This window comes from Cyrtonyx montezumae, unplaced genomic scaffold (assembly GCF_038088225.1).
Source record: "Cyrtonyx montezumae isolate F1298 unplaced genomic scaffold, pur_monq_1.0 scaffold_61, whole genome shotgun sequence".
NCBI lineage: Eukaryota > Metazoa > Chordata > Aves > Galliformes > Odontophoridae > Cyrtonyx > Cyrtonyx montezumae.
This window is the reverse complement of record NW_027072069.1, coordinates 820814-846534: the sequence shown is the minus strand read 5'-3', so window position 1 is coordinate 846534 and position 25721 is coordinate 820814. Positions and strand designations below refer to the sequence as shown.

General features: G+C 42.1%; 1 protein-coding gene across 1 annotated transcript; it reads left to right on the top strand.

The window, feature by feature from the left end:
• On the top strand, window positions 1-25094 carry SPOP (speckle type BTB/POZ protein). Its single transcript, XM_065750005.1, has 11 exons — window positions 1-93; window positions 646-895; window positions 12600-12742; window positions 13108-13229; window positions 14734-14885; window positions 15032-15159; window positions 18558-18735; window positions 19555-19610; window positions 20037-20159; window positions 23690-23832; window positions 24438-25094. The coding sequence occupies exons 3-11, from the start codon at window positions 12665-12667 to the stop codon at window positions 24580-24582; spliced, it is 1125 nt and encodes a 374-aa protein (XP_065606077.1). The 5' UTR covers window positions 1-93; window positions 646-895; window positions 12600-12664; the 3' UTR covers window positions 24583-25094.
• Window positions 25095-25721: the final 627 nt, after the last annotated feature.

Here is a 25721-nt window from a genome sequence, read left to right as displayed (position 1 = left end):
GCTGGGAGGAGGCGTAGTGGGGAGCCCGGATGTGTCAGTGTAGGGAGGTATGAGGAGACCGCAGGGGACAGCGGGCAGTGGTGTCCTTCTCAGGTGAGGTGGGAGGGGCTGTGCGGGGGAAGAAGCTAAAGGAATCGGGCGAGGACTGGAAATCGCCACAGGGATGGGGGGAAGGTAGTGACGTCCCCCCGCCGTTTGCTTCCCAGAGCTTTCTGCGGCGGCCCTGCGGCACGACGGGGAAGTGAGGGACCCACCCAGATCTGCCACCCTGCTTCCCCCCCCCCCTCCCCTTTTCTCCGCCGGCAGTTTAAATGGCGCTGCGACAGGAGTGGCTCCTTGCCAAAAAGTGAGGTATGAGACGTAAGGGGACTCCCGAGTCGTCCAGCGCATGCTCTATCGCACTGCCAGAATGTGAGCCGTTGTTGGGAGGGGGGGTGAAGCAGGCGGGGCGAGGTCGGGCACGCATGCGCGGAAGCTGGAGTGGTGGCAAAGTGCGCCTGCGCAGGAGGAAGTCGGGTATTCTTGACTGGGTCGTGTGTGAGGGAATGCGCGCGTGCGCAGCGGGCGGGGGGAGGGGCATTTTAAACGAATTGCGCATGCGCGGTCGGTTCGGTGTGTTGGGAATGGCCATATCCTGCTCTTCAGGTTAGCGCTTGCGCAGTGCGCTTCTGCGGGGACCTGCGGAATACTGAGCCTTATCGCGTCTGTTGGGCCAATCGGAGAAGGAAGACATGCTGCCAAATATTGAGCTCCAGCTGCTGGTGCTCTCCTAGGGGGGTCGGCTGCGGAGCGGGGGGGCAGAGTCCGGGGGTAGCCATCCCCACGCGCCGCATCTGCCGGGGACGGGCCGCTCTGCCTTCCCCCTGCCGCCCTGAGGGGCTTCTGGGGCCGGGAGGTAAGGGCTGAGGGATGGGGCAGGAGCTGAGGGGTTGGGGGGGGCGGGGGTTGGGGGGGAGCGGGGCCTGAGAGGGGTGGGAGAAGTTACGAGGATCCCCGGGGAGGGGCTGCTGAGCAGTTAAGCGGGGTACAGGGAGCTGCGCGAGGGAACGTGAGTGGGTGGAAGGGAACGTGGAGTGGAAAAGCTGAGGTAGGAACGCATCGTCATAAAGAGCTCACAGGTCCCGGCCTGGTGTGGGGCACAGCTCCAAAGCAGCAGGGCCCGTAGTGCGGCCCTTTGCCATGCCTCGGGCCTCGTGGGGCTCAGGGAAATGGTGCAGCATCATCGTGCGGCGTGGAAGGCACGGGGTGCCCCTTGGCAGCTGTGTGTGCTGTTAGCGGGGTCCACTGTGCCCCTGCAGTGTGTCACGAGTGGGCTCCGCTGGTGGTGTGGCAAGCGCTGGGTTGATTGGTGATAGATGGGGTTAGAAAGGTATGATGTGAATCCACTGGTATTCCCAGAGCTGGCTTTGAAACGCAAATGTTGTTGTTTTTTTTTTTATGAGTTTTGTGGAGGGGAGGGGGATTTCTTGTAGATTTTTTTCTGTCATTCACTGTTATTAGGTAGTTATGCATATGGGGAAAAAACATTTATTTTTTTTACTTTATTGGAGTCGTTTGATATAAAACTCTGTGAAAGTATAAAGATCCCACTGCTGTTGGTGCTTTATGAAACAAAGCTCTTTCTTTGGTTATTAAGAGAAGAAAAAAAAAAGAAATTAGTAAAAATGTTAGCAGAACTAAATGAGTAAAACACCAGTAAAATTAAATGAGTGAAATATAGAACAGGATTGCTTCTTTTTCAGCGACGTTTCTTAACTTCTGGTTAGATTTTGTTATGTCACTTATTTCATTATAACCTGAATAAAAACCACTTTTTTGTTTATTTATTGGACTTTGTTACGGATGGGTACTGTTATCAGGACAAGCAGAAGTACATCAGGAGCTGTCATCCTGTCTCTGCATCAGTAGAGGACACTCATACAAAGCAACTGCACCTGCCTTGAGATCATAAAAACTACTGCCAAGTGTGATATCCTGGTGTAAAGTTGAATGCATTTATTGCTGTTGGAAAACTAGATGTTTCCTCCCCAAAGCCTCCAGGATTTGCAAATAGCTACAGATAATGAACAGCATGAAAACAGTATAGTTGTTTGCCACATGATGGCAATGAACGGTGCCACCACTGCTCCCAAATCCCCAAAATTACTTCCTGAGAAAGTGATGTTTTAAAGTGGAGATGGTGTCAGCACTGGCACTGTTACGGGGCGTGTTAGACCTGAGGAATGTCAAGAACAATTCCAGTCACCAGAATTTCCTCTGCTAGTTTTCCCTGAGCCAGTTTGACCAGTGGGATGTGGGTGGTGGGGTTAATTTCTGAAGGCAGCAGAGTCTCTGGACAGGGCTGGTGTTAGCACTGCTGTGAAGCCAGTTTGTTGCCCTGTGTGATTTTCCAGGTACCAACCCACTTTAACAATAAGAGGGACTTCCCAGCTTTGTTCTTGGCACACCCTTGTGCTCAGTGTTGTGCTCGTGTGGCCTGCTGTTTCGCTGCTGCTGCTGACCTGTAAGCTTGGTGCTGTCTGCTTTTCCTTCTTATTATTTCTTCAGAATTCAGCATGAAGTTGGCAAAGATGTGGTGTGGTTGTGTCATCGGGAGCTGTTGCCGTGCTGTCAATTGCATTCCTAGGTTTGTGTTTGAAAATGCTGTTATTCTGCAAAGTCCCTTCTCTCCTCCTAGTTCTGGCTTAATTTTCTGCACGACTGGAGTATTATGTAAGATCTGTATTACTCCTATCTCTTGATGCTGATGTTTTTCTAATCAGCACAGAGAGGAAATGCAGCAAAATTGTTTTTTGTTTTTTTTTTTCAAAGCTTTTATGGAGAGAATTTCGAAGGTATTAATTCTTGATTCTCGGGTGATTGAGCTGCTCCCTCGTTCTGTCCTGTGCAGAGTACTCAAGAGACTTAAATAAAGCATCTGCCCTGAGTTCTGCAAACACATGACAGTACAGGAAACTAGCATGAGATTAGAATACTCATACTTTAATATGCTTCCCTTGAGAAGGCAGAGAAGCTGTTGTTTTTTATAGACTGTCTGTAGGTACATGTAGTACTTTTCTCTTGGTTTCTGTTCTCAGGTGTCCTTTTACTGAACTCTGTAGCTAGCTGTGTTTTGGAAGGAAGGAGTTGAGTGGTTCTGGAATTCTCTTCCTTTTTGCTGATTTTGATTCAAGAAAATACACAGCATTCATCAGATGTCATTTGCTCATTTATTTTCCCTCTGTGTTTTCAGGACAAAAAAAAAAAAAAAGCAGAACCACTGACTGTGTAGCAGATGCCCCAAAAAGACTTAAGAGTTTATTTTTATTCTGTGAGTCGATTCTTTGGCTGCAGGCAGGAATGGCACCGTTGTGCTTAAAATACAGTGTGCTTAAAGCACGTCGTGCTTAGTTGGTCTTAAAACTCTTAAAGTAATAGTTAAATTGGCAAATGGAGATAGCTGGTTTGGCCTTCTGGAGCCTGTGTTGTCTGGAGCCTATACATGTATAGCTGTGGTCTTGAGATTTTAAACTGGGGCTGGGGGTCGCAGAATTGTAGGGGTTGGAAGGGACCTCTAGAGATCATCTAGTCCAACCTCCTTGCCAAAACAGCTCCCTAGTTAATTGTATTAACTAGTTTCAGTGTCTCTAAAAAATCGAGTCAATATCTGATAACAAATCATTTTCCTGCAAAAAAAGAAAATGTTCTCGTATATGCCTGAAGTGTTTCATACATGAAATGTTAGAATATTCACTTGGAAGGAGGCTGTTTTTTAACCATTTTTAATGCTAAAGAATCTCATAAGCTTAGTAATAATGTTTCTAAAAATATGCACAAGAGTTTGGAACTCCATACACTTAAGTTTATTACATATTGAGAAACATCTCATGTTGTGGGACGTGTAAATTTATTTAGGGCGTGTAGTTGGATGCTGGTGTACATGAATTGCTGACTGATAGTTGAAGTTGCTGTGAATCACTGCTCTTTCTGTGGAGCTAACGTGACGCCCTTTCAGTCAGCAAAGTTACAGCAAACACAGCAATCCAGCATCAGTCTGAAAAGCCTGATGGAAACTGCCTTCTGAGGCCAGGCAGAACTTCAGGCATTAAACTCTTTTAACTGTCAGTGTGCTGGGATGGTAGTCAGGAGTTCATGAAAAGATTTCTTGCACTTAAGTGTAATTGTTCTGGTTATTGGGTTTTTTTTTTCCTCCTTCCCATTGGAACTTATTGTCCTATGTACTCAATAAAGCATCTCCCAGGTGTGTTACAGGTGAGCATCTCTGCTGGGCTGTCACAAGCACTGATACTTAAGCAAAATAACCCAAGAAGCTGGCCTAGGGAGGGAGTTATGGATCTTAGAGCCAAACAAGAAGTAAAATTTTGCTTGTGTTACTCAAACGGGTGCAGGATAAACTAAAATGGTTTGTAAGTGTGGGTTTAGTTACTGTTCTGCAATCATCCTTTTCTCATTGCTGGAGAAATTTGTTCTGCAACTCATAAATCGGATTTTAACTGTATATAGCAGTGGTTTCCTTCATTGGGGGCCTTCCCAAGATTATCAAGTTCGTTTTTTTCACTTAGGCTTTAAAACTAGCGAGGCCTCACTTAAATACACTTTCAACTCATTTTCAATTTTGATTTAAAATAGAGGATTTGCCTTTGCCTGAGAGAAAGCTCAGATGGCAGCCAAGGTTGTAAGAGAGGTGCTTCCAGTGATGAGACCAGAGAGCAGGTGGAGACAAACACCCTCAGTCGTCTGGGGCTGCTGTAGAGCAATGCAGAGAAGCTGCCTGGCTGCCTCCCAAGTGCTGCTGCATAAAGAGGCTGGAACAGATGCTGCCTGCGTTGATGTAAAAGTTTTCAGTTAACTTGGCTGTAATCATGCCTACGTTTGAACTGTTTTGTCTGTTACAGAATGTTGCCATATATATATATATGTATTTTTAAGCCCTCCAAAGGATCTATTATCTTAGGGTGGAAGCATCACACTGTGTGTGTGCAGAAGGCAGCTGCTGGGGGCTGCCTGCCCCAGTGTGCATTTCACAATGAGAACAGCTACATTGGTGCCTTTGTTTCCTCACTTGCATGTTTGTAGACATGTCTGACCCCACCAGGTTGTGATTAAGAGCTGCACACGTCGCTTTGATGAATTTCCTAGAAGTACTTGTGGCCAGTAAATGAAATTCGGAGAACAATATTTCACTGCTGCATTTGAGATGCAGTCTGTTTCCTGAAGGTTTCCTGTTGGCTTCTGATTTTGTTGACGTTGCTGCTTCTAGAGAGAAGAATAGTGTGCGTGTATGGCTGTTTGAGTCCAGAGGTGTTGAGAACTGCAGTTGTGTTGAAATTCTGCCTTACAGCCCTCTGCTTTTCAGCGAGTGGGGTTACAGGGAAATGACCCTGCTTTAAATGTCGTATACATTTGTTCAGATGCTTCCTGAAACATCCTGGTCTGAGCTGGGAGCCCACCTTGCCAAACCTGAAAATGATGGAAGTCCTGATGCTATGGATCAGATGCAACAGATTTTAACATCAGTGATAGGCATTTGTAGCAGGTAGCTGATATTTTTTGGATAATATTACCCAGTAGCTTAGTGAGTTTTGCTGTTGATGGGGAAAATAGTGGGAAGGCTTCTTGAAGTATTGCTCACAATGATGGAAGGGGAGCCAGGAAGGGATAGAAAGCAGCAGTAACTGTGATTTCTCTGAGCCTGGTTTTTAAGCAGCTTATGGAGGTGGCTTGTTGCTGCAAAAAGGAAAATAAATTCATGTATCTTCAGGGAATTTATTTTTGTGCACTTTTATATTTTCTCTTTTGTTTTTTAAGGACTCTGTAAATAGCTTGTGCCAACATCAGCTTCGAGTGCATGACTAAAACAAAAAGTTCCGAGGTGCTTCCTTTGGGAGTTCGCTCTTGAAACACAAATGACATCGGCGCAGGAATGCACCTTGCTGCCCTGCTTCCCAAGTGCCACTACTGCAAGCAGAAACACGGCACTGCCTGTGGCCCTGCTTTCCTCTTTATTAGAAATACACTAAATACGGAATCTCAGAGCTACCAACATTGTTCTTTGTCTTACTAATTAGATAATCTTGGTTTTGAATGGTAAGGATATTCAAATACGGGCGTAGGCGAGTGCTGTGATTGGGTTATTTTCTGTGTGTGATTTATGGTAAGATGTGATTGTTTTGATGTTAATGTGAGTTAGATTATTAAAGTGGTGCTATCAACACCAGCATGCCTTATTGAAGTAGGTGGGATGAATTCTCTAAGAAAACACAGTGCTGATTGAGGAGGAAAATGAAGCTGTTTTGGAGCTGGAAGCTGGTAGGGATTTGGTTCTCATTTCCTTCCTCTATTTTTGCCTTTTCATGTTGATGTTTGATCTGTTCACAGAAAATACTAAACAAAGTGAAGTAAGAAAGCAAAGGACTCCTCCTGCCCATACAGATGCACAGGCTGGAGGAGCATAACCCAACAGGACAGGCAAACAATGTTTGCAGTGGTATTTATTACCTGTTAGGAATATGTTCTGGAATGAGCTTTCTACTGAAGTGAAGCAAGCTGCTGGCTTTGTTTTCAGGCATCTCCAAAAAACTGGGATTTCACACTGACTTCTGAGGGTGCTTTCATATGAGTGCTGCTTGCCTCTCACTTGATCTTTACATTTAGCAGTGAAAGTAATTCTTCCAACCGTTTTGAAGTCATGCTGCAATTACAAGCAGGTGAAAGCATCCAGTAACTCGATGCCTGGTTTTTGCCACGTGTTGTAATCTCTAAATTTATTACTTGCAAGCTCCATTTCCAGATTAATAGTGGCAGAAACAATATTTCAGCTCAGGTTGATTTTGATAAGCTCTTAGAAATATTAATGCAAGATGGCAATTGGAAAACATTGTGAAGACTACCAGATGTTTGTATTACTGGAAAGTTGATCTAAATAAAAGGTTTTGGAGAGGATTGTGGTCTTGGTGGCTAGCAGGAGTTCAGACCTGCAGTCCCATTGGAGTTTTTCAGTGCTGCTTGGTGCTGTGCCTCAACACGGCAGAATGAAAAGTTCAGTCCTACTCAGTTCTCTGGTTTTGCTGTTCTCTGATAGGCATTGTACCACTGAGGTATTTGATTTTGGGTCTTTTTTTTTTTTTTTTTTGACACCCCAAGAATCTGCTGGGGTTTTAGAGGTGTGAGGTATTTCCAGTTGCTCTTACAAGAGCAGAGCAGCCTACAGAGGGAGAGAAATCCATGCTGCTGCCAACTGCTGTTCAGCTTCTGGGCATCTCGGGGAGTTTGCTGGAAGCAGCAGTCCTCCTCAGCAGTTCGTTGCTTTATCTGTTAGTGTGCAAGATGATTTGAATGGCATGAAAGTGCAAATGTTGTACTCTGTCATGGTACATACTCCTAAAACAAAAATAAATTTGGTGACTGAGCTACTTGACAAGTGACAGATAACGATTTACATGCAGAACCTGAAGCTGTAAAATACTTTTGCACTGTGAAGGAGAATCTGAAGTAGAAGTGTTGGTAGGCAGTAACAGAATCCTCCTTTTTAAAGTTAAGGAGGCAGAAGTGTGCTGGAGCCAGGTGTTGTGGACACCTGAAGCTGGTGTTCGAGTGATGTTTCTCCTGGAGAGGAAGAATTGTCAGAAGGGAAAAGAATGGAGGTGAAAAGCATCTTGAGGGGTGGAAGCAGTAAGAGGTTTATTCCTTTTTAATGCACTTACGAGTTTTAAAAAATCATGAGGGAATTAACATCAGAGGAGAAATATTTTGACCACTGAAGCTTGAGGTATCTCAGGAGATGTCTCAGAATGATTATGAATGGGAGTCAAGGATCTGGGAGGTGATGGGACAGGTATCTTGAAAACAAGAGTGGTGCCTTAAACACAGAAGTAACTACGGTCAGGAAGTTTTGCTTTTAAGAACTTGATTACTTCTGCATGTGGATGCGATTCTAATGTGCTTTGGGTAATTTATAGTTGGGGTGAGGTGTGGTTAAAGGGGCTACAGTTTTCTGCATGTGTTCAAACACCATTCAAAGCCATCTTAGAAGAATGTCAAAGCTACAGCTTAGTTCAGTGAGTGAAGAGCAGAAACTTGCAGTTTAGGATTGGTTACTAGAGGAGATGGTTATCTGGAGGACTCCTGGCTGCTCTTTACCCCTGACTTCATCTGTCTTTCCTTGGTTCAGTTTTGGTTGTTTGGTATTTGATGTTTGGAGAGGAGGAGAAGAGATGGTGGATGGTCTGCAGCTGAATAATGCTGATGCTTCTTTCTTTCCTTAAAAAGTATATGCAAAACATTATTCTCCTTCCAGTGCTGATGTTTTGCTCTCAGTGGTCCCTGTTTCATTTCCTCTTTCCTTTCCCATCTTTTAATAGTTTTGTCCAAATGATTACTTTAGTATATGAAACAATTTCCCCCCCCCCTTTTTTTTTTTTTTTTTTTTTTGCTTTATAGCGAAAGAATTAAGGGAGGAGAAAAGAAATAAATTAAGCATTCCAGGAATGGAAAAAAAAATCCCTTATTTTCAGAATCTTTTAAGTGGGATTTCAGTAACTGAGTTCTGGTGTGTTGTAACTATGGTATTAATTGTGTAGAAAATAGTTTTGTTTTTCTTTAAGATAACTGCAGTGAATTATCTGGAATAAACTGGATGAAGGTTTGTGTGTGTCTGTATCAAAGTCCTCCTCTCATGCAGTGTCCAGAGGGCCCTGCTGTGACCTCAGGAATTTGGGTGTAATAATAACTGGGGTGTAATAACAGTGAAATAGGAGGTGGTATTTTTAGTAACAGAAGGTGCCTGTCCAAGTTCCCGAGTGCTGCTAACTGCATAATGGAGGCAGCTTGCAAACAGAATTGGGACTGATAAATGGTGGCTTGAAGGAAAGAGACATTCAGCTCTTGGGAGAGATCTCCTGTACTGTGTTTCCAGAAGTCCTGGTTATCTATGTGTTCTGCATCCCAAATGAGACGATATGGCCTTTTCAGCCTGTTAAGCATATTCCACTGAACGCCCATCTCTGCTCTGATGGTGATTTTTCCCTTCTGTTCTCTTCTAACCGTATTTGATACGAAGCTCCATGCATCATTTTGAGTTTATGGCACATAATGGGGTGCGTGGTCAGTCCTGTGAGTTGTCTGCTACCTTAGAGCAGTGTTCAGTACCACCGCGGTGACAGTTGGACAGAGCTGTGTGTGCTCTGCGTTTCCCTGGGCCCGACTTCAGTCTGCCTTTGTAACCGGGCAAGATTTCCTGCCGTGCATAGGGGTGATGGTTGCAATCAGTACTGCTTGGCAGCCATTAGCACAGGCTGTGAGGCTTTGCTGAGCCCATCATTGCTTCCCTCTCTGGTATGCCAAGCGGGAAAAGAGTGTCCTCTTTAGCATATACATTAAAATCTGAAGGCTGCCTCATCCACTGCTTAGATGGCGTTGCATACCACTTTGCTCCTTCTGTTAACTTCCCTTTTTTCCTTTTTTTTTTTTTATGGCAGCAGATTGAGTCCTCCCATTGTTTTGTTTTTTTCCAAGGCTGTGAAGAATGCAGGAGGATAATGGTCTTTTCCTGTGCTTCCATTTCTCATCCCACTTTTCTTATTGCACCAGTTATCTTTGTCTCCCTCCTTCTCCCTGCATGTCCTGCTGCTCTTGGGCAGACTTGTGTCTGTTCTTGGGTAGTTGGTGATAACATTGTGTTGAAACAGTTAATTGAAATACATTTGTTTTACAGACACCATCACTGAATAATGCTCTCAGGAAACGAGTAGACTTGAAATTGTTGTAAGCTACTGGCTCCTGAAAAGGTGTGCTCGTTGGCAAAACTGAGTCGTTTTGAGACGTGCTCTGGAATTAGTGGTAGAACTGGTAATGCCCAGCTCTGTTGGGTCAAATCTCTGCTGCTGTTTTGACTGCTGATTCCTACAGTGGATGTAGTTTTGAGCTGAGATGTCTGGGTATGGCTGCTAAGTCAGGAGGTAATTAGTAGGACGAGGTGGCAAGGGGATATTTCCTGTGCTTGAAAAGGGTCTGGTGTGGCTCTCATTCTATCTGGAAGTGGTTGCAAATGAGGTGAGATTTACTCTTTTTCCTTGAAAAATAGCAATAACAATTGTCTGCTAAAAACAAGTGCTGTTTGTGATGGTACTCAAGAAAGTGAGAGACTTGCAGACTGGACATGGGCTGTTATGGATTCTGGTTTTTGTTTCCTGACTGTTTATCCCTGTGCCTTCAAGTCTGTCCTGCCGTTCCTGGCTGTAAGGAATTCCGATAGCTGCACTGTGTACAAAATGTCTTTTTAAAACCTTTGCCTGCACCCCTCTGATCAGCTCCTGCTTCAGTGGTGCCAGTGCTGTTACTAAAGATGTGTGAACTGCTAAGGTATTAAGTGTCCATGAGCAAATAAACACCGGGGGTGCCTGCTGATTTCAGAAACTACATGTGTGGAGTGTGTAAAGTCAGCTGTTACTTCTTTTTAAAATGTGTTTAATATTGGTCCATACCAGAAGATCTCATCAGTATTTGAGGGTGGAGTGGGACACAGACATTCCTAAGGCTGTAATCCAGTGAACTCGTGTGTGTGCTTGGTAAGCAAGGCAAGCAGCAGATCTTTCCTTACCATTAAAAAAAAAAAAAAAAAAAAGGAAAAAAGATGTAACATTTATTTTATTATGGTTTGAGCTAGGGATATGTTCTAGTTTGACATCTTTTTTTTTTTTTCCTCAGCTGTATTAAATTGCCTCACAGAGGATCTGCAGAAAGCTTTGACATGCTGTGCTGAAAGTATTTTCCAAATAATAGAAAATATCTAAAATCTAGAACCTCTGTCTCCTTCGGGCCTTTCTGAATAACATGCTGGCATGCAGCAATTCTATTAGCACGCTGTCATAACTTCTATTACCACCTGCCTGTCCAAGCCATCTGGGAGGAAAGGACATAAGAGATAGAAGTGACAGTTACTCATAGGAAATTAAATAGTCCTGTGTGTCTTAAGCTCGTGCATTTGTCCAGCCTTTAGAGCACAGCTTTCTAAACCTTCTTTCCTGGTGTAGGGTGGAGGTAATACTTTGGTACATCTTAAAACCCAGTCAAAATGCAGAAAGTGTCTGTAAAACTTCTGATCTTTCTTCAGGAAGTTTGAGTGTTACTGACTTCCCCAGTGATGTAGCAGTGAGATAGCATCTCATTGCTGTGTGTGCAGACAAGTTGCAGTCAGTGTGCTTAGGAAACATCATGCTTTCCCTGGTTGCTTATTCTTCTCTGGTGAATGAGTTCTGTTGCTGTTGCTTGTGCGTGGATGACATCGGTAAAGTAACATAGATTGAAGCGGACAGAACAATAAAATAGCCTGGGTGGAGTTCAGCAGTGCTTTTTTGAACCCTGAGGGGAAGAAGAAATCTTGGGTCTCTCCTGGCTGTCAGTTACAACCAGCAGAAAGGCATCTGTCCCCAACCACGAGGAGAGCAAGATGGGTTTTCTGCTGCTCGTGCTGCAGTTTCAGGTTTTATCCATCCCCTCACATCCCGTAGCTGGAAATGGTGAAGAAATAATGCCCTTGGAGGCAAGACCAGGTGTTCAGCAAAGTATTCAAATTGGGAATCTGCTAATTTTGGCTTAGTTTAATGGCACAGTGGTTTAATTGAATTTCTTTGGAGGTAATGTTAAGTTTAATGTAATAAAACCTGCAGCAAGCGCCTAAGGTGAATGTGGACATTCCCTTTTTAGAATGCTGTTTTGTTTAAGCCTTTTTCTCATTCTGTATCCGCAGCACGAACTGAGAGTGCAAGAAGTTGGTGAAGCAGTGTGGTTGGGTGTGTGGTTTGACAGCAGTGCCAGTGGTTCAGGTCTTTGGGAGTCGTTAGGCCCCAAATTTTGTTTTGGCAGATGCATTTTCATTGATGAAGTAGACAGCTCTGCAGGGTTAAACACATATTTCTGCGCAACTGAAAGTCAGTATCTTTTTTGCAGTGATTACTTGAACTCGTTTGCAGTTTTAAAGGAAATTAAACGTTAGGAAAAGGGGGAAGAAAAGAAAAAACACCAAAACAAATAACTTCTTTCATACTACAAACACAGGTTAGATTATACCTGTGTACCAATATTGCCACATGCTTTTTGCAGGTGAATAGAACTCAAAACCCAAATAATGGCTGTAAACTGAAGTGCAGACTGAGTACCTTTCTTAATAGAGCTCTGGTTTCTGCTAGTGAGAGACTCTTGACATGAAAGTGAGGAGTGAGTATTGAGTTCAAGCAGTAGCCTCAGGGCAAGTAGTAAATCCCAAGTCAAGTAGGCAGTCTCCTGTTTCTGGACTCCTTGAAGGAAGTGATAGGCTGGGTTTATTCCTGTAAAGAGCTGGCATATTGAAAAAATAAGTGATGGTAATGCATAGCCACCTCAGAAAACATATGGTAATGCTTCCAGATGTTTCATTGTATAATACAACCTATTTTGAAGGTGTTGGGGGAGAGAGAAAAAACATAGGAAGCATGATTGCTTTAAGTTGTGTGCTGTGAGTTTCAGCAGTGGGCCTGAAGCTTTTTCTTTGTTGTTAGTTTTGGTTTCACTCATATATTTTTTTTCCATCTTTTCCCACTTTTTATCTTCTGGGGAACTTAAAGTGTGAAGATCTAGTATAACTTTCTTCTGCTGAGTTGTGAAATTCCGTTCAGTCTTCAAACTGGCGATGTCAAGGGTGCCGAGTCCTCCTCCTCCGGCAGAAATGTCGAGTGGACCTGTAGCAGAAAGCTGGTGCTACACTCAGGTGAGTCTGCACTGTGTTGAGGTATTCTGAAGGCAACACAACTAGAACCTGCAGTAAGAGGTTGGTTCAAAACAAATGGAGGCTCTGGATTTTCAGAGGATTCTTGATAACAGTGGGCGTTCACCATAGCAGTGACAAATTGATCTGTTATATCCATGCTGGAGTGTGGAGGTGTCAGGAGAAGTGGTGGTGGTCCAGCTGCTGCTGCCAGCTATTTCCAGACTCTTGTATCTGGAGGTTACTTGTTAACACAAGCAATTATGTAAAACTTCCAGGATTTCAGTTTTTGTCTTCAAAGACCTTTGTCTTCTGTAACTCCTGTGAAAGCAAATGGCCCTAAACCACCTCCTCTGCTCTGTTTTAAGATTAAAGTGGTGAAGTTTTCCTACATGTGGACCATAAACAACTTCAGCTTCTGCCGAGAGGAGATGGGTGAGGTGATCAAAAGCTCAACCTTCTCATCTGGAGCCAATGATAAACTCAAATGGTAAGGAATACAGAAGTGAGGTTCACTGTTTGTACAACTGTGTGGAAGAATTTGGGGGTCTGTAACAGAGAAGGACATTAAAAAAAAAAAACAAAAAGCACAAACTTGTGCTGCACACAAATTCTGGCTTCCTTGGGTGTACACCATACACAGAGAGAGAACTGTTGCTTCAGCAGTGTTTGGATGCAGTGCAAATGTGAGGATCTGACCATTAGAAATGTTTCTCATGTAATGGAAAACATCAGAAGTTGTAGATGCTGCAGCTAGAAAGGAGTCTGCATCCTGCCTTGATGCGGAGGCACAGCATGGAAGATTAATAATCTCTTATAAATTATTTTCTGTCTTAAATGACTGATGTTAGTCTTAGCAAGCTCTTAGAAGTCAGTGAGAGTCTACAGCCATGGTATTCAAGCTCTATTTCAGCCTCCCAGTTTCAGCCCCTAATATGCCATGTTGTTAAAAAGATAATTTAAGAGTGCATGCAAAAATTCTCTTTCCTGAAGTTTCTTCTATTACTTTCTCTTCTTGTCAACTTTATATTCAGAGACTTAGCATAGTTCTTTCTGTCATCTTTGTATCCTCCATCTCCATTTGCCCAAGAGTTTCTGCTTTTTAAAGATGACATTTTTACTCTTTCCAAGTCCTTCAAAGCTGTTTCCCCCCTGGAAGTGTTTTAGCATTTTTATTTAAACTTCCTTAGTCTAGATTGCAGCAAACTGTCCACTCCATTAGGGCTATGTGTGTGCAAGATATGATTTGTGTTCCCTTCCTTTGGGTGCCAGACTTGTGCTTTCCTTGAACTGCTTTTTGTTATTAAATTACTTACTTTTATAACCTTTACTAGTCAGATTTCCTTCTCATGCCTTGGTCTTTCTGATTTTTGTCACTGCTTTTGAACTGCTGGTCGTTTGGCCTATTCTTTTTTTTTTTTTTGCTGCTTGTTATATTCTGTATCAAGTTTCAGGTCATAGAACTGCTTATGATTTAGTCTTTTCCTGCAGTTACTTCCTTTTCTTAACCAAGGGGTAGTTTTCTCTTATTGCCCCCACGTTACATTTTTGAGAAGCTTTCAGCCTTCCAGAAATCACATTTCCTTTGAGTTGCTTCCTGTGTAATTTTAACTGTCATTTCTTAGAGATTTTGCACTTTGAATCCTTTGCCTCTGTTCTGCTATTTCTTCTGTGAAAGTTGGCAAGCACAGTGCTTGTATAAAATTGCATGCCCATGTATACCTCCTTTCTTCCCCAGCTCTGTGGTTTATTAAATTATTTACCCATATTATTACTTAGGTATTAATATCTGTCTTGAAGATGTAGCCTGAGGGTGACTGTAAAGCACAGTTCCACTCTGTTTAGCTGTCATTTCCTTGTGGTTCAGTGGTTGGTAATCAGAATTTATTTACTGCTTGTTTTATCATGAAAATTCCACAGTGCCCTTTGTTTGAAAGCTGTGAATGACCTGCCAAAAGCTGTTCCCGTTCACATTCATCTGTCTGCTTCTACAGGTGTTTACGAGTGAACCCTAAAGGTTTGGATGAAGAGAGTAAAGATTATCTATCCCTCTATCTGTTGCTGGTGAGCTGTCCAAAAAGTGAAGTTCGAGCAAAGTTCAAATTCTCCATCCTGAATGCTAAAGGAGAAGAAACAAAAGCAATGGGTGTGTAAAAAAACAAAACCAAAACAAACAGTTTCTATCTGTAGGGGTCAGGTTTGGGGTTTTTTTTTCCATTTTTTGTTTGTCTTTTGCTGTTTGATCTAGTAAGTCATTCAGCTGTTGTTTGAAGCACCATATCTTTCTTTCAGAGAGCCAGCGAGCGTATCGATTTGTGCAAGGCAAGGACTGGGGATTCAAAAAATTTATTAGAAGAGACTTTCTTCTAGATGAAGCCAATGGACTTCTTCCTGATGACAAACTCACTCTGTTCTGTGAGGCAAGTCTTCCTCTGCTGCTGAAAGAATAGCAGTTCCATTAGCTTTGGGTAGATGTGACCTTAGTTTTCATCACTGCTTTTAAGGCGTCAGCAGAGTCAGAAGAAGCAGTGGCTGTTTATTTAACACTTAGATTTTATTTGTGTCTGCCTGTGTGTGCACCTCTATGTGGAGTGGCTTTTTCTATGAGTGATTCATTGCGTTTTCCTTCTGTTTTTTACTACATTGTGACTTTTACCTGTGAGATAGTAGAAACGAAGCATGTTTGATTACTTCTTCACTACTGATTTAATAATAATAACCATCCTTAATTTAAAATTCACCTACTTTAATAACCAGTGGTAGCTGTGTAGTGGAAATTGTCCTGCCTTTTACTTGCCTACTGAGTGGAAAAGACAACTTTTATTTATTTACCTCTGTGTGTGTCTGTATATCTTACAGAAACAAAAAGCTAAGCTAAATGAATTCCACAGTAACTGCAGTTCTTGTTTGTTGTGTTCTTATTTTCTACAACATCTCACAAACTTGTAGTTCACTTACTTCAGATGAACATGCAGACAGTTATTTCTGAAGCCTTAACAGGCAAAACTGAACTCTTAATTTATTGTCTCCTAAGCTTCTAGTGTCTGTTCCTCTTGTCTTTTTAACTGCAAAATACCCCCCTGTAGCTATGATTTTTGCCAGAGTACAGGTAGAAAAAGTAGTCCTGTCTTCAGATCTCCTGCAGTGTGTTTTGTGGGAGTACAGTCTCTTCTTTGGCTGTGTTTTCTTCCAGGATTAAAAGGAGTACTTCAGTCCGAGTTATTTGACCGTTTGGTTATGTTATTTTGTTTTGCTTGTTTTGTAGCTTTGCCTGGCCATCATAAACATACACAAACCTAATTAAGCAAATGTCTCCTGATGGATCTATATTCATTCAGTCATTTGTTTAAGCCATTGTTATCACCGAGGGAGCTCTTCTTTAACACTTGCAGCAGTGTGGGGAAAGAAGAGAGCAGTGTCACCTCTGTAGAGCTGGTAGTTAGTCTCTCTTTCACATAAAGGAGTCACAGACCTCAAAATTGTTGTGTTAACTTAAGAGTTAATGCTGGAGAAGGGAAGTCCACCACTAGTGGTGGCAGCCAGTACCAGGTCCCATCAGTCCACTCTTCACTGAATTACTCCCTTAAATGTTTCAGCTCTGCATTTTTGTTAGTTCTGCATGAAGGGTAAACTCGCTGCTTGCTTCAGCTGACCTCGGTATCTTCTGTTTTCTGTTTAAGTTTGTTCTGTAGGTTAGTGTATATAATAGTCTTAAGTTTTTTTTATAGTGATATTAGAGGGGAAAGCTATGCTGTCTGGAAACAGTTTGGAGAGAACTTTCAACAGCTTCTTTTTGCTATTTGTTTTGTTTTGGTTTTTGTTTTTTAAATTCCTCCACCTTGGAAGTCTCTTAGGATATAAAATGGTGTACCATATGCTCTCCTAACACTTCTCTGCTGGCCGCAGGTGCCAAGTGGTGCTGCTACATCTGTACTTCCAGCAAGTGTGTTTTGTTAGTGGTACTTGATGAGACACTTGTTATGTGGAGATAAATTGGGGTTTTCTATAGACCAAAAGGTTGCTGAGCGACTCTGCTGCACCTTCTGTTTGCTTTAGTAAACTTGAAAGGAAGGAGCCCTCTGCACTTTGCACAGGGCCAGCACTGAGCTCAGATAATGAAGCTGAAGATGCTCTTAAGACAGAGAACTGTGATTGCTGTCAAGCGTTTCCAGTCTGACCTCATTTGCTTGTCAGCTTGGAGATTCTTCCACCTCTGTTTTGCAGACAGGATTCATTTGCTCATATTGCAGCTACCTTGTTTTTTGCTGTTTGAATTATATTCCAGCATCATAGATGAAAACACGTTCTGGTGAATCTCAAAAAAAGAAGAGTTCCCAGTGTTACAGTGGGAGCCCCCCTCTAAGCATTTGGGAACTCCCTTACCAAGTCATTGCAAATAGTTTAAGCAAAACAGTAACTGATTTGACACCTGAGGCTAGTCAGTGCTTCAGGTCTACCAGTCTAAACTCCTTCTGTGAAGAACTGTGTTGTAATTTTTTTAATGCTGGTAGTGGACTTAAATCATCTTTGCATATGAAACTACTTGTTTTGAAACAGTTGCAGGTCTTTTGGGTGGGTCTGTGATCAGTGTTGGACTCCAAGAGATCTGCATCTTAATCTTTTTAATGAATCTGAATCAATTCTTCTGTCCTTGAGTCTGCGTTAGTTGAAGTTACAGGGCAAAAGATGTTGTAGCAGTCAAATTAATGATGAAAAATACTACCTTTCTCTCAGTTGCTGTGGCTAATCATTGTTAGTGCCCTTTGGCAAGCAGCAGCTGGTATTTATTCATTCTTGAGTGTGATATAGTTTGTGCAAGATTCATGGGAATACCCAAGAGTGCCTGCTGTCAGAAACCCACTGGGGGTTTCCCCAAGAGTTGGGATATGTGCTGTCAGCAGTTTTTCCCTAATAAGGTGCTTCTGTCATCTCTCTCCCTTCATAATTCTCCTTTTGCTTAACTGGGAAGCTTCCTGTGCTGCCCATTGTTCTCCTCTGGTCATTGTTATTAATAGAGCTGAAATTTAACCTGAACCTGACAGCAAATCCAGCAAATAGTTTCCCATATGCTTTCTTGTCAGTCAGCTCGTTCCTTTATTCTTTGTTATAGCAGGGTAGTATTAGTCATTCTGATCTCTTCTAATTTGAATCTGCTACAGAAGGCATATGATTTACTGCTTGTTTAACAATAGTGGTTTGGTGCTGAATAGACTCTTAACAGTTCCCTTTGCGTTGGTTATTCGTCAGCTGGTTTGGCTGCATATGGTCTCTGCCTAGCCATGTCTAGTTTAGAGCAGGTGGTCAGGAATCTTAGCAGCCTTCTCCAAAATTTCCTAATTAGGACGTAAAGTTGCTTTTTTAATTCAGTTTTTCTTCTCTATTTCTTCTTTTTCAATGCAGGGGAAGCACTGAACTCAAGAAATTGAAGTTCTAGAGCTGAACCTGAAGCAGAAAAGCATTTAGGGTGCTCAGAATGTCCTGCACTGATCAGACCCTGCTCTTGCACACACGTTTGGACACAATGGTTGCTTATCGAAGTGTTCTGTATATTTCATTTTAATTTGTAGTGCTATCTTTATTGCATTATTGATTTGGGAGGGTTTCAGAGTGTTGCTAGAAGGAAAATAATAGGTCAGGAATGATGTCTATAAGAGCAAACAAAGAGATTCTGCTTCCCTCAGAAACCACCTAATAAGATGTTCGTGAACCTGCATGAAAGTGCCATTAATTCATGCACACAGTTTAAAAATTCCTGAAAGGAGTTTGGTTTTCCATCGTGGAGTTTGAGTTCTTGGTTTCTTTCTTTATTACCCTCCAGGTGAGCGTGGTACAAGACTCTGTAAACATCTCTGGCCAGAACACTATGAACATGGTGAAGGTACCGGAGTGCCGCTTGGCAGATGAGCTGGGAGGACTGTGGGAGAACTCCCGCTTCACAGATTGCTGCCTGTGTGTTGCAGGCCAGGAGTTCCAAGCACACAAAGCCATCCTGGCAGGTCAGTATTGAGTTGGATGGGAAATGGTAACAATAGCAAGTATAATACTGAAGGGTTTCTTGTATTCTTCTAAGGAGGTTTCTGCAGCTCTTTTTGTAGAGTTGTAGGAAAAGATGGTTCTGTGAACTGCTGCAGGAAGACCTGGTGCTATCTGCAACCTTACTAAAGGTGCACTCAATTTCCTCATCAAGATTTGAGGAAAAAACTTTCTCTGAAAGAGTGACCAGGCACTGGAATGGCCTGCCTAGGGAGGTGGTTGAGGCACCATCCCTAGCACTGTTCAAGAAGCGTTTAGATGAGGTGCTGAGGGATTTGATTTAGTAGCTTAGCGGGCAGGGACAGTGATAGGAGGATGGTTGGACTAGATTATCTTGTAGGTCCTTTCCAACCTCATGAACCTATGAATCTGCTCCATTTTTAATTGCCATTTTTCCTGCTAAAAGATGATAGGAGGTGCCCTTTGTGGCTGTAGTCCATAAAGCATTTGTAAGGAGAAGTTACAGGATTACCAGAGGAGTATTTTCTTACAAAGTCAAGAAAGATGTCTTACTGCTTGTGTACTCTTCAGCCTTGTTTGAAAGGCCTCATGACATCCCTGTGTACCCACTCTGAGAGCATGAGGCTACACTGTCCACATGACATGATGTCACAGTCTGGTTGCTTCACCAGCTGTACTCAGCTTGCTCTGTCTGCTGTAGGAATTTTTTTCTGCATTAAGTAGCAGGACAGTTGTTGGAAGTGTTGGCAGACGATGCTTGTTTCCTCCTGAAAAGCAAAGCACTGATCTCTAACTATGCTGTATTTTTCCCACTGCTGTAGCACGTTCTCCAGTTTTCAGCGCCATGTTTGAGCATGAGATGGAAGAGAGTAAAAAGGTAAGTTCCTTAAGGAAGGAGATCTTTAACAACTAGATGAATATCACTGTCTGGTCAACTCATACCATCTGTGGTCAGTTAACTTTCCTAGGTGGTATTTGTGACTACTGTCACCTTCTTAACTCTCTCACGTTAGATGCAGGTCTGTGCTTCAGCTGTCATGAAGGGAGAAGGATGGGGTCAAAGAGACAGTTGTTACCTTTATTTCACTGGGGAAAGAGTTTAGGGTGGGAGAGGGAGAATTAGATGATATACAGCACTACTCAGAATTGTTCTTGTTCCATCATTTTCTTTTTGTTTCTTTTTTTTCTTTCAATTAAGACATGTTTTGAATAGTTTGTAACAAATCTGTGAATACTGAATGAGCTTAGGTCGAACCTTTAGCATCTTGTCACAGTTTTAACAAGCTTCATTTTTCCACTACAGAATCGGGTTGAAATCAATGATGTGGAACCTGAAGTTTTTAAGGAAATGATGTGCTTTATTTACACGGGGAAGGCACCAAATCTTGACAAAATGGCTGATGACTTGCTGGCAGCTGCTGACAAGGTACAGTTGGGATTTACAGCTGCTCAGAGAACAAGCAATGACATGTGCCTTGCTTTACGTAGAACTCTTGATTCCTGTAGAAACTTTTTCATGTCATCGTTGTGGTTGGGCAGTTTCTTTCAATTGTAATATCAACTGGTTGTGGCTTATAAGTAAACCTGAATGTAGTGTGGGTACATGTAAGATACTTAGCTGTATAGCTGCATATCTTCAGATGTAATCACCAGGAATATCGGTCTCTGCTGCTCTTTTTTAAGATGTTTTTTAAAAATTTTCAGTAGACATCACTATTCAGCATAATCCGTAAGAGCTGGGAGTGAGAAGGACAATTGGAGGTGGACCTGGCAATTTTATTTAAATAATTATTTTTAAACATGGTTAATACCAAATCTCAAAAGCAGCGTTGTGTCTTGGCAGTCAGGGCTTGCTGCTTCTTCTGGTCTGGCTGGTATCAGCAGCTTCAAGAGATGCTCTTAAGTGATGGGTAGCCAAGAGTGGGAAGGTCCTGTTAATTTTCTTTTTGCAGTGTCAGTCCCTGCTGGTTGTGCACTGGCCCTGTTGCCTAACCTGTAGTGATTTTGCAGGCTCCTCCCCAGGGAGGTGCTGGGGATGCTGTGACTGAAGGCTGCTGGTAGTCCCTGTGTAACAGGCACAGTGCTGCAGCCTTGCCAGCAAGCAACTTCTGCTTCCTTCCCTTTGAAATGCCAAGAACAGCAGGGAGCACCCTGCTGGCCAGTGAGCTCTGTTAACCAGTGAAAATTGGTAATATATAACCAAAATTTTATTTCTTTTTTTTTTTCTCTTATTCTTGCAAGTGAACTTAGTGCTGGTGAAAGATGCCAGTTTGACAGCACTGGAGACTAAGTCCTGAATTTATCCATTGAACAGGTTCAGCACGGGTAGCAGCAGTGCAAGATTCTCCACACTGCCCTGCCACTGTGCCTCAACTCTGACCTGGAGGGACCACCTCTGGGGGTGAGAGCGTAGTTCAGTCTCTGTGCTTCTTCAGTCCTTGGATTCTCTTGTGGGTTCCAGATAGGGTGGTGGATTTTTAAGGTGTGGATGCATGTAGCCTTGTTCCACGCAGACCACCACACAGCCATTACATTCTCTGTCACTATGGACCTGGGCTTCATCAAAAATGTTGTTCTAAAGGTGAAATGCTCCGTATGCAGTTATTAGGCCACTGCAGCTAGGCAGATTCTTGGCTTGATTATAATAATTGCCACATATTTTATTCAATATTTAAAGAGTATTGATTGAGAGATCACATACCATCTTTAACAGAGACAAGTGTAAGCAAGGAGCAGTACATTAAGGCCAGTGTAGACTTTAACTTTGAATTTCCTGGCTTTTAATGTAGACTTTCTTTTAAACTCATTGTGTGTCTTTTAAAAGCAGAAATAAAAAATGTTTCAAGAAAGCACATAAAGCATCTAATATTTACTCAAGAGACTGAAACAGCTTCTTCTGAGTTCCTCCTACCTCTTGGGGAAAATAAGTAATTAGACCAAAAGCAAAACAAAACACGTCTTCTCAACGCAGGAGATACTATTTCAGCCTCTGGAGTGGGAATGCTATTAGGTAGGGCTTTTTTTTTTCCTCCCTTTTTTTTTTTTTCTTTAGTGTAATTAAGAAAGGTGGGGAAGGGGAAATTTTGATACCTGAGAGACCAGAATGGCTACTTTTGCCCAAATATGTAATTAGAGGCTGAGATATTCATAGTGAAAATCGAAATAAAAATTGTGTGCATAGAAGAGAATATTCAATTTACAAAGGGAATAGTTTAAGCTTTGTTTACTGCATTTTAAGCTACTGACAGACCGTAACATAATGGTTTGCCCCTTCTTTGAAATTGTTTTAGTTATTGATACAGATGAAGCAAGTAAATTTGATTTGCCCTTCTTACATGTTCCGATGGGAGAAAAGTGTCCTGGTTATGAGTGCCATGCCTCAATTGACGTAATTGTTATTGCTGAGTCTTAAGTGAAAGATGTTTTTATAATTTAAAATTATTCATTTAAATTTAATCATAATGGAATGAAAATCTCAATAAGAGTATAAAATTAATTTATAGTAATAGTGTTGATCATGTGGCAAGCACTCCAGTCATCATGCAGAGGAGCTGGTTACCAACTCCCTGTTCAGGTTGACAGTCCAGTCCTTAACAAACTGGTTGTCTTTTTGGACTGTGGCAACACACAGTGAAGAACTTGCATTTGTATACCAAGACATCTTGAAGTTGTCCAAAAAAGCCTTACATACAATATGAAGGGTACTCCCAAATGCATTTCTCTCTCAAAAAATGAATAATTAATTATGTTAAACATTTTTTTTTCTAGAGGCATCACTCAATTTGAAGTCATCTTGTGAAAGAGACTTACTGTGTTTAATCTTTAGAACAGTTTACATAGGGCTGCTGTGTTACTACTTAATTTCATGCAGTTATTACATGAGTACTCTCCTAATCCTTGTGAAATGTTGTCATGGGATTGAGACTATTTGGAAATCCTGTGTTTCATCCAAAGAGCAACAAGCTCCATAATCAGATCACACATACCAAGGTTTTCAGAAGTTTCTCAGTCTCTTAGTGTCCAGCTATAGTGTCTAATATAATAAGACTGAGGCTTGAAGTTTGGCTTTTATTTCTTGATGAGTGGCTTATGGTTTTCTGACTATAGACTTTTTTGAAGCCTACTCAAGACTAGTGTTGCCTTTGAAGATCTGGGGTGTGTCTATTTGTTTCAATACTGACTGAAGTGCTGCAGAAAATAGTGTGTGAAATTAATTGATATGATCCAAACCTGTGGATCTGGAGGGGGCAGGGGGGGAGAGTTTAGATAAATGCATAGTTGAATGGTGTAAATGCTTCAGTTGAGAATGCAAAGTTAGAGTAAGGCTTTTGCTGTGGCTTTACAGACAAGCTGTGATGTTTTGTTTCCAGGTGGATAGCCACAGTCAGGGTTTTTTGTCTAGCATTTTAGTATTGAACTAGTAACGTGCACTTGAGCAAGGTTGGTCATAAACTGCAGGACATTAATGGCAAAGGAACTGAGTGAAAGCTGCCTAAGCATCACTGGAACACCTATGGAGAATTCAGTTAGGTCCCCACTGAATCTGGAGAATAACTGTCATCCAGTAAAGAAGTGAGGGTGAGATTTGGTTTTAGCATTCTGTACTTCGAAGTCACTGAGGTAGAATTTCAGATCACCTTTAATACTTAATCATTTCAAAGCACTGAACATGGCACCAGTAAACCTGTCACACAAGAAGCCTGGCATGAGAGTTATGGTGGGTATGCTTCCTCCTCATTGCTTTCCTCAGGGTGGGCATATTGAATCTCCCTTTTTTATGTTGTTGTTGATCACTACTTCTTTGAGTACCGATCAGATCTGTGTAGGAAAGTGAAGAAGTCTCTTGTTTAGCATCATGGAGTAGTTTGTTACTGAAAAGTAAAGGAGCAGAAGTAGAACTTCAGGTTATATAAATGCTTTTTTTGTTGCAACTGTACTTTGGCTTGTATTTTGCAGTATGCTCTGGAACGTCTGAAGGTGATGTGTGAGGATGCACTGTGCAGTAACCTGTCTGTGGAGAATGCAGCTGAGATCCTCATTCTGGCTGACCTACATAGTGCTGACCAACTGAAAACTCAAGCAGTGGACTTCATTAATTAGTAAGTTTACTCTTATTTTGGGATGCAACCACTCAGGAGCATTGCAGAGTTCCCAAGTGCAGAGGAGATTCATTTCATTTTCAGTTTTAGTTTCAGTTTTTTAGCTCTCCTTCTTTTATGTGGCATTCCATAAGTGCTGTTACCCCGAGGGCTGGAACTGTTCAGTGTACAGTAGAGCTACCTGTGTGAGATATTTTGGATTTCTTCCTAAGATTATGGGAGCAATTAGGTTGTTGTAGATCATCTAGTCCTGATATTTGGGGACTATTGCAGCCGCTACTACTATGACAAACCTTTTAGTAGACAGAAACTGACAGCCATCTGCTGTGGTGACCAGAAATGTTATAATTCTGTGTTAGTTAACACAGTTTCTCTCAGTACTTTCTGTATTGATTGGAAATGTTGTATGCTCAGGGGTCAGAGTGGATGAGCACTGTGTTCCTACTCTCCTCCACTTAGGGTCATGTCTGTTTGCAAGCTGAAGGACTGTCTTAAAACAGTACGCTAAAAATGTTGGATATCTTAAGCACGTGGAAAATGTCTGATTGTTATCCTTTTTGTCCCCTGTCACTAGCTTCATGTTTATTTTGTTTTCTTCTTTCTAGTCATGCTTCTGATGTCATGGAGACATCGGGCTGGAAGTCAATGGTAGTATCACATCCTCACTTGGTGGCTGAAGCGTATCGCTCTTTGGCCTCTGCACAGTGTCCCTTTCTGGGACCTCCACGTAAGCGACTGAAGCAATCCTAAAGTCCCATCTCTCTCAACACCACGTGTTTTTCTGGAAGCAGCATCAGCTGTTGCTGCTCAAACCTTGACCACCAGGTAGACAGCGAAATCTGTGGAGCTTATACTCTGTTGTTGGGGGGAAGAGACTGCTTCGTGACACCCAGACTTTTTAAAACAGCACCAAGTAACTTGGGGAGAGGGGGGAGGGTGGGCCTGGGGCTCTGGGGCTGTTCAACCTAATGAATCCCTGTCGCTGCATCGTCTGTGTGTTCCCTTCGACTTGGCTGAGTCAATTAAAGTACAGGGTTTGGTTTAGGTGCTGATCCATGTCAGAATAATCCCAGCAGTGGTACTGGGGAAAACAACATCTCTGCGCCTGGCAGCACAGAACAAACCGTCAGATGCCTGGAGCAAGAGGACATTTTAGTTTTGGAGAGAGCGTTGTGAGGTTAAAAAGAATTTCCAGTGAGGTTCTGGAAAGGAAATACCTGATGGGAGCTCCAGTAGTATTTATATCAAAAAAAAAAAGAGAATTTAAGTCCTTCCAGCTGAGCTAAAAACTGGACGTTTGTGTAACTCCTTATTGCCATCCAGCAACAAGAAGATCAGTTTCTCTGTTAGTAGCACTTGTATGTTAATTGCAAAAAAAAAAAAACAAAAAAGAAAAAAAAATCTTTTATAAAATGACAGGTTGAAGTGAAAGGGGACTGAGAGACTGTGTTCTGGAGGATGTGAATAGACTGAAGGCAGCCTTTGGCAAGTCTGTATTGGTTTTGAAAGGACTAGAACATCCTAGATTTGGAGCGTGCTGTCTGATAAGAACAACGGTTACTGTTTTTAGATATTGTGGAAAATGTTTTTTGGCATTTTTCCCTGCTTTATTTCCCTCCTCCCTCTTTTTTAAGAAAAAGGAGAAATTTTATTGTTCATGAACGCTGTGTCAGAAGTCCCTGTCCTAAGTTGCTAAATGATTCTTAACAACTGTTTGTACCTGACTTGCCGACTGTATAGGAGCCAGTCCTATTCCTTTCTATTAGTCACTCTTCTTACAAGGAAGAAGTTTCAAAATAGCTGTTAACTTTTTTTTTTTTTTGGAAAATATAAATAATTACTATTTTGTACTGCGTCGTTTCTGTTGTCTTTTTTGTTTCCGTTTGAAG

Excerpts from the sequence above, each read along its gene's own strand:
- SPOP (XM_065750005.1), top strand. The coding sequence starts at position 12,665 with ATGTCAAGGGTGCCGAGTCCTCCTCCTCCGGCAGAAATGTCGAGTGGA. Across the intron at positions 18,736-19,554 it reads ACACAAAGCCATCCTGGCAG|CACGTTCTCCAGTTTTCAGC; the intron begins GTCAGTATTGAG and ends CCACTGCTGTAG. Across the intron at positions 23,833-24,437 it reads GCAGTGGACTTCATTAATTA|TCATGCTTCTGATGTCATGG; the intron begins GTAAGTTTACTC and ends TCTTCTTTCTAG.